The following is a 9,042-nucleotide window of genomic DNA, read 5'->3' as shown; positions in this document are numbered from 1 at the left end:
ATATATATATATATATATATATGTATATATATATATATGAGCAAATAATCTTCGCACCCTTTGTGTTATTCTCCATCTGTGTTCTTATGACGCAAGCCGATCTGAAATGGTTCATTTAATGCTCTAGTTTATCATTCAGTGGGAGTGGGGTGACATGATCCCTCTACCCTAGAACCACGTGACTTTGGTTTGCATTAGCGTAGCTCATCGAAATAATTTGTTTTCTGTCGGGCGGGTGTTTACTAATTTGAGCAAATCCATCATCCTTGGATAGCCATGAGGTTGTTACTAAACAGTGGACAGTCACCAGAGACTAAGCAGATGATTTGAACTGTGTTTTTCCCTTATTCAGACAGCTCACAATTCTATACTCATCTCAAATAAATTTTTCAGTCTTCAGACGCATGACGTTCACGTCGGCGGTGTGTAAAAGCATACTAAGGAATAAAGTGATTGACTCCTTGTAACATTATTGATGGGTCTCACTAACAGCAAAAGGTTGCCATTCTCAGAAACCGACCATATAATTCCTCCATCATCTCTTGTTTGCCACAAATGATGCCAACTTAATAGCAGTTTTTCAATTTCTTATTAAAGCTCGGAAGACCGATTAGCGCCCCGATTTGGACCGATCCGGTGAGTATTAAAAATTCAATGTTTTGATTCCATGGTGAAAAGGCCACATTCTAGCCACCGGGCGAATTTATTTATATACGCTAACATAACAAAACGAGTAAAATTTAACTTGCCTGATGATTGATGTTGCTAGGACTTATCGTTCCATAAATTTTGGCGCAAAATGGTTGTTGGAATTGTTTAGATTGTTTTGATGCGTGTGTATACTGGAGACAAAAGGCTGATAGTCCGGGTGATTTCTGTACCCTTTTCGCAGAGCTGAGTGATATTTTGTGCTCTTTTTCCCGCTTGACTGTCACTGATGTCACTGACCGCAATACTTTTTTGTTTTTACTCTCACCTTGTTGCGCTTCACAATGTGATAACATGTCAGAATGCTCCTCAGGGTTTGCTTTTGGCGATTTTGAATCGAAGATTTTATGGTTTGCCGAGTAGCACTGTTCAACTTTAATCATATGGTTTCCAGAATAGAACTTCTTTATCCGATGACTTGCCAACAAATCAGTTGGATGAGAACCGAAAACACATGGATTGTTTCTGATAGGTAGATTTGGTGGAGTAAATATATGACGTATTTTGGCCGTTTTGCCGGTTGAACGAGATCCTCTTTTGGATAATATCCATGACAAAAGAGCGCATACAACAAGCACAACAACGAGAACTGTGGCTAGCCCTAAAGGGCCAATTTGAAACAGCATCTTGTGTTTTGAATCTGAGCGAGTACCCAAATATGATGCAAGTGTTTGTGCGTTATTCCAGGTTATCATTTGATCTTGTTTTAAGTGCGAAGATTCCACCTCCGTTACAACAGACTTCCAACCGTCGGCATACAAAACCTGGACGCCACTTTTGCTGATATTTGATAACGAGTCGCCCTGTACCAGAATTGCATTTTCTGTACGAAACAGAAGCAAATTAGAAATTACAGGTCAAAATTAGTAGCAACTTCCATGGTACAGTCTAATTACCCAGTTGCAGGACTCTGCACATCAGATAAGGGAGCTTTACTGGCAGTGTGCTAAGAATGCCACCTAGACTGACTAGGCGTCTTTGGTGATAAAAGTTCATTACCCGACAACTAGTTGTAGATAATGATCGGTTACTTTGACAAAAACGGCTCAAAGCCGCCTTTACGAGTTATCTTGAAATAGCAGAACTACATTTTGTGAATTTAAAATGTTGTAACAAAAAACTTCAAAACCCAGTGAGGACCGGCAAACTTTTCATTTATTTTAATTTTATAAACAGTTGTTTACTTATTTCTTTCGTGATGCAAGGCCCGTAAGGATGAAGCGCATTTGGTAGCCGCCCGACCTTCTCATCTGTTCTTGAATTAGAAGTATTGTACTTAATGCAAACTAAATGATTGCTTCAAAACTGGTCATTTTTATGAAATCAAAGATTATTGAACGTACGTGAACTTCAATCCGGAGGTGAGAAAAACCAAGCTTACTGCTTAACTGCTTAATAAATAATGGGTCTTGCAATAAGTTTTACACTCAAAACATAAAGTATTTGTCCACGAAAAGTTGGAGATGAAGCTTTTGTAAACAAAAGCCACATCCACGGCTAGAAGCTCACTGTGATGACCAATTTCACCGGTCCCATAAATTTACTTAATGAACTTGAGAGAACTAGTTCTGGTTTTAAAAGCAGCTTTGGTTAACAAAGATTGTTTATTAGGTTACCAAAAACAGTGATCTTCGTTACAGTTCAAAAAACATCCGTGAGGTTTAAATTCATAGAAAAGCGCTGAGACACGTTTCTTCCGTGCCTACTATTTTAGACTGGCTTTTTGGGGCTGACATCTTCAGTAGTACTGTACAAATTTCCTAAGGATCAAGCTAATAGAAGCGAATACAAGTTCACGCGTACATCAAGCCCCAGAATATATACCATTATGCCGTTAGAATCTGCTGTGTGCAGTGTAATTACAGTTTGGAGCTTGTCAAATGGCAACCAAACTCCGTTAATGCTGATTCAGCTCAATAGCAGAAGCAATAACAGGCTTTCTTAAGAACAGCATCAAACAGACGATTGGAAAGTATACCAGAATAGATTAACCTAAACAAGAAGTCAAATGATTTCACGATAAGTAAAAATTTCTCTGATTTGTGGTGCACTGAACAAGCCAAGAAGTTCTTACTGCGTCTTCCCTCACACCAGACATTTCTTTCTCGGTATCCAATGCTGCACATGATACTTTCCACAAAGAGGCCAGAAAGACCACGTTTATGGGGTGCCTGTCTGTAGGCAGCTTACACACAAATGAAATGATCATCACCGGTCCAAAACAAAGAAGGTAAATAAGAATTACAGATAGAAAACAAAGTTTTTTGGCGTTATTCACACTAAAATGTAGCTCCCTAAAACAATATTTTTCCAATGGCGATCTCCCAATCACATCATTTACACACAGAGATGCGGGTTCACTCCGTATATTCCGATGATCTAAAGTAGATTCTTATTTTACGCTTGAGTATGTTTGAGTCTTTCCGGGGATAGCAAACGAGTGCCTAACGTACGGTGGCACTGTCTCCGAATAAACGATAGGTAGTTTTACGTTTGTATCTCCCGGGGTAACGCACTCAAAAGTTTGTGATACCAAGTGACATTGTCATATTGAAAATTCTCTCTATGACCCTGTGTGGGACATGTGTGTAACGTTTATTAATCAGCACCAGTGTCATTCCTCTTACTTTTCAAAAAGTCTGGGATGTCTCTAAAACTACTGTAAAGTGTGCACCAAAAAGTCTGTTGGGATGAACATTCGCGAAATAAGGAATATTCAATGATTCTGGGAGCACCAAGTAAGCTGTAAACCTAAGTGGAAGCATCACTTTTAAAAGCAACTAGTAAAGAGTTTCAACAATTCTTTATTTCAGATAAAAGTATTTGCCATTAGAGACGCAGCCCATAGTACAGGTACCGAGCTTTTTTCACCTTATTATACTCGAAAGATAGCTATTTACATTAGGTCACGGTTTGCTGAAAGTTGATACTCAAATGCAAACATGGCGGTTATAACGTCTAATAACGGTGTATCAGACTAAGTATTTTTCATAATTCAATTCTGCTTTGGTTTCTGACAACAAATGAATCAAACTGCTGCTGGCAAATTGCCTTCTTCATCTGTCAAAGACTACGCTGCGAAAAACGACCGTTTGGCTTTGTGCAAGGGATTTTCTATAGAAGAACCGGTATCAAACAATATAAAGGTGTAATAAACCCAGTGAGCATAAACGTCTCAAGGGGTATAGCAATAACAGGCTTTCTTAAGAACAGCATCAAACAGACGATTGGAAAGTATACCAGAATAGATTAACCTAAACAAGAAGTCAAATGATTTCACGATAAGTAAAAATTTCTCTGATTTGTGGTGCACTGAACAAGCCAAGAAGTTCTTACTGCGTCTTCCCTCACACCAGACATTTCTTTCTCGGTATCCAATGCTGCACATGATACTTTCCACAAAGAGGCCAGAAAGACCACGTTTATGGGGTGCCTGTCTGTAGGCAGCTTACACACAAATGAAATGATCATCACCGGTCCAAAACAAAGAAGGTAAATAAGAATTACAGATAGAAAACAAAGTTTTTTGGCGTTATTCACACTAAAATGTAGCTCCCTAAAACAATATTTTTCCAATGGCGATCTCCCAATCACATCATTTACACACAGAGATGCGGGTTCACTCCGTATATTCCGATGATCTAAAGTAGATTCTTATTTTACGCTTGAGTATGTTTGAGTCTTTCCGGGGATAGCAAACGAGTGCCTAACGTACGGTGGCACTGTCTCCGAATAAACGATAGGTAGTTTTACGTTTGTATCTCCCGGGGTAACGCACTCAAAAGTTTGTGATACCAAGTGACATTGTCATATTGAAAATTCTCTCTATGACCCTGTGTGGGACATGTGTGTAACGTTTATTAATCAGCACCAGTGTCATTCCTCTTACTTTTCAAAAAGTCTGGGATGTCTCTAAAACTACTGTAAAGTGTGCACCAAAAAGTCTGTTGGGATGAACATTCGCGAAATAAGGAATATTCAATGATTCTGGGAGCACCAAGTAAGCTGTAAACCTAAGTGGAAGCATCACTTTTAAAAGCAACTAGTAAAGAGTTTCAACAATTCTTTATTTCAGATAAAAGTATTTGCCATTAGAGACGCAGCCCATAGTACAGGTACCGAGCTTTTTTCACCCTATTATACTCGAAAGATAGCTATTTACATTAGGTCACGGTTTGCTGAAAGTTGATACTCAAATGCAAACATGGCGGTTATAACGTCTAATAACGGTGTATCAGACTAAGTATTTTTCATAATTCAATTCTGCTTTGGTTTCTGACAACAAATGAATCAAACTGCTGCTGGCAAATTGCCTTCTTCATCTGTCAAAGACTACGCTGCGAAAAACGACCGTTTGGCTTTGTGCAAGGGATTTTCTATAGAAGAACCGGTATCAAACAATATAAAGGTGTAATAAACCCAGTGAGCATAAACGTCTCAAGGGGTATAATCACTTATTTTCAATTTTTTTCTCCATTGTGGCATCAAGAATTTACCCCATCTGGGGTAGCGGGTAGTACAAATCAAACTTCAATGACATCTATATTACCGTACGGCTGTGAAGTAGCGTACCACAATACCCAGTTCACTACTAGTTGATCTGTGTGTCGATGAGATGCCTCAGTTAACTAGTTCACCACATCTACTTTCCTCTGATGACTTCACGATGGGTTGCCAGCCAGGCAGATTCTGATCAAATCCAACAGGAATGAAAGCTACCGAGCAGAATGACGACAAACTCCACCTCAAAACCAACAAGCTTTAGCGTCTTTACACTGACACCTACCAAAACAAGGTTAAAGTCAACTACCTAAGGATAACTGAAAGTTCGGACTTCCAAAGATCCACGAATACATCAATTATAGGCAGTTAGGAGTAGTTTTGCGTGCCGGAGAGCTGGGGAGGTTAAATCCATGCACTTGATTCTGAGGCATGGGATGCCTGAGTTATTTTCTGTCTCTACTGCTTTGCATAAATTAGCCGTCAGAATGGTGTCGGAATTATGCGAAAATTGACAAATAAATACACGTCGATCCATACAATCTTGTCTGCAAACGGTTGCGTTTGAGCCAGATTTTTATCGCTGCGTTAAGTTTCATCTTTAGCTGGAAATATTTACGCGCTATGGGGGCGACTCAAACAAGGGGTACCATATAATCAATCCATAACTACATGGAAGGTCCTCATTTTGCGTTTCTGCACGGTAAAGTCTCATTGGAAAGTATCGTAAACGGACGTGGTCATCTCCTGTGACAGCATATCTCCTTAGTACAATGCAGCATTTGAGTATCTGTTTCATCAGGTGATGGTCCTTTCCATTGAAATGTGAGAGCTGCTTGTTCCGACCTATAAATCCAGTGCGGTGGATTTGCAGGATAGAGCTGACATTGACCAGGTCACCTCCTGCACCAAACAACGAAAAAATATCTTGCTAAATGAACGTTCATTTTTACAAAGTGAAATGCCATGCTCCGAAGGAACCCCACTAAAGGTGGAATTTGTTTTGGCTCCATTGCAACATCGCACACCCGAACGTTTTCAGAAGGAATTTTTCGGGTTGCATCCACCATCAGAACTCGAACATTTATTTTCGCATTCCAGCCGCGGTTCTGTCCATCAGGTTGTCTAATATTTGATCGGTCACCTATGATGTGAAGAAATTTGCTCATTTAATTAATTATCTTTCAGTGCCGCATAATTTCTGTCCCATGACATAGACTGTCCCATAAATATGTTGGTGTCGTTCCGACAGGAATGCTGAAACAAAATTTTCATATTTTGCATAGCATGCAACGCGAATTGCATTGCTAAGAACGTGGGCGGAACCACTAGGTATAATCGAAAAAGAAGTTTCGAATGACATACAATGGCGCATGTCCGACGAGATACTTCAAACGTTATAAGCTGGAAACTACAGCGTGATCAACCGCCTATCATTCATTTGACCGGTAAGATATCGATTCAATAACATAAACTATACGAATTATTTCCAGAAACAAACACGTTGTCGAAAAATTCAGGTACCTGTACCGAACTTACTAGCGAGTCTATCCAGGGGAAGATGTTTGTTACAGAAATCCCGTTTTGTGCAACATCTTATTTTTATTTTTGGATTTTGATTGATTTTGCAAGTCAAGAGTAGATGCATCGAATCATTTTGAAAACAACCAAAAGTCTCAGTCACATGTTGACCTCCAATTACCACTGAATGATAACATCCGACGTTCGTAATACAAGTTCCATTCTGATTGATAGCACAGTGTTCTGGTGGCGAACATACGCACCTCAAGGACCGCTCCACTGTCATACAGTACCGTTATTAGCTTTCGCGTATATTCAATTCCAGCGCCCATCAAGTAATCGTGCAATGCCAGTCTTGTTCGATGTAGCACAAAACGAAATCGTCCAGTCATCGAAGTTGCGCAACCTTCTCGTAGTCCAGCTCACTATATATGGTACGAATGTAGCTTTGAAGTACAGCTCTCTCCCTTACGTGTTCATATGCAGGTGTTGTGCGAACTGAATGGGAGTAACTGTTTAATCAACCTACAGGTATTTGGGGACGATAAATCCATCACTGAATACTCATGGCTTTGCTGTTGGCGTTCTGCTACAGGTGAGGTTTCTGGATACCTAGTAGTTGAAAATATTTTGTTTCCGCTAGTTTTCACCGGTTTTCTTAGGCGGATAAATAGGTATAAGTCGATGGAATGTTTCTTCTGAATTTTTCTGCTCTCTTAAAATCTTGCTTTTTGTAATAATCATTTGCCCTTTAATTCGATAGTGTAGACATTAGGCCAGAGAGATACTGGAACCTTGCGCATCATGGGTCAGGAGGGTCAATTTAAATAAATAACCAAACATGTTTGGTGCGCCTTTTATCACAGGCCACTTAAGGGGCGCATAGCAAAGGCGCACACTGCACCCGGAGTATGCTGGTACGGTCTATTTTGATATCATCACAGGTAGCACACTCAACAAGACGCATGATTTCCAGTATTTCCTTTTATCAAGTGACCAAAAAAGTGAAGCACTTCGGTATGCTGACCACCTGGCTTGATGTCACCGGATCAGACAAAACAGCTTCTTGACCTGAGTTCACGAAATATTTTAGGCACCAGCTAACGTCATCGCCGTCAAATACCTCGCGCTGCTCAATAAGACCAACATGGAGGAATAAGACGGGTGACTGAAGGCTACTGCGGCTCTGTTTAGCAGAGTTATCCTACTTGTGTTGACCGGTTCATATCCTAACGTCCTGTTGGGTGAGTCAACGGCAGGGGGTGGGAGTGTTCATCTTTGAAAATACTGTGGTAAATAGTTCCGTAATCATCATCTAACGTTAATACTATAAGTGGTTCAGGTGCTGAGACTACTAGTCACCGACGTGTCTGGCAGCATTGCAGCTGCGGCGAATCTATGTGTAACTTGAAGGCCAATTTCGGGAGTGGCTTGAATCGGCGTTGCCCTTTTGCTGAAAGCGATGCGGCCTTTGGCGATAAATTTGAAGGCAGACCTTTACACTCCAAAAACGGCCGATAAAACTAAGTATAGATTTTCTGTTGCGGCAGGGAAGTCAGCGTCATAGTGCTTTAGTATTGAGGCACATTTACGCTTCCAGAGCTAAGCGTCATTGTGATATCTTTGTAACGTACCTAGGTCGATTATTAGGTGACGAACACTGACGAACACACCTGTTTTACCGGAATGACGATCCTCAGAAGTGTCGTGTGTACTTGATTAACCAAAAGTCAAATTAAGGAGAGAATAAACCGAAAAGTTACGTGTCGTTTTAGGACAAACTTTGAGAGTTCCTGACCGAAGTCCCGGGCGCTTGATGTGTCTTCTCTGCTGTATAACTGCTAAACGTGCTTCGTAGTTGTCCGCCGAAACTTGTAGATCTCCGTTGACTTCCAGTCCTGGGCGCCTGAGTGTGCTTTTGGAAGAGTTGCATGCCTATTTGTTTTGTGCAGCGTGAAGAGTAAAATATCCGTTTGTGCTTGATAATTGCACGATCATGAACGCAACTTCCCCTGATGTGGTTGAAGTTCGTAGGCATGGCGCCTGGCGCAGGCAGTAGATGCGTAGCAAAAATGAATGAAAAAATGTAGTTTGCATGGTGTCAGCTGACCCTGACTGTCGGAGAGATATTGTTGCGTGATCTGAATGTTTGTAACCAGTAATCCAGTGACCGCTACCAGCGCAAAGATTCCGGTAATGGCTTTCGCTCTCTTCTTCAGGCCGCTGGCTATTCGCACAATGAGACTGATTTCTCGAAATCTACGGCATTTTCAGACTTGCCACTTCATAGTGTAGAATGTCTATGTATAAGGT

At 40.6% G+C, this 9,042-nt stretch overlaps 1 protein-coding gene across 1 annotated transcript in view; it reads right to left on the bottom strand.

Moving 5' to 3' along the window:
- Positions 1–6,974, bottom strand: part of T265_12512 (hypothetical protein) — a gene marked incomplete at both ends in the record, with an annotated part of 29,133 nt that extends 22,159 nt beyond the window's left edge. The window contains 2 exons of the mRNA XM_009164148.1: positions 750–1,531; positions 6,748–6,974. Of these exons, the coding sequence (XP_009162412.1) occupies positions 750–1,531; positions 6,748–6,973 (1,008 nt within the window). The remainder of the gene's footprint in view (positions 1–749; positions 1,532–6,747) is intronic.
- Between the last annotated feature and the right edge of the window lie 2,068 nt (positions 6,975–9,042).

This window comes from Opisthorchis viverrini, assembly GCF_000715545.1.
Source record: "Opisthorchis viverrini unplaced genomic scaffold opera_v5_3, whole genome shotgun sequence".
Lineage (NCBI taxonomy): Eukaryota > Metazoa > Platyhelminthes > Trematoda > Opisthorchiida > Opisthorchiidae > Opisthorchis > Opisthorchis viverrini.
This window is presented reverse-complemented; position numbering and strand designations above follow the sequence as displayed.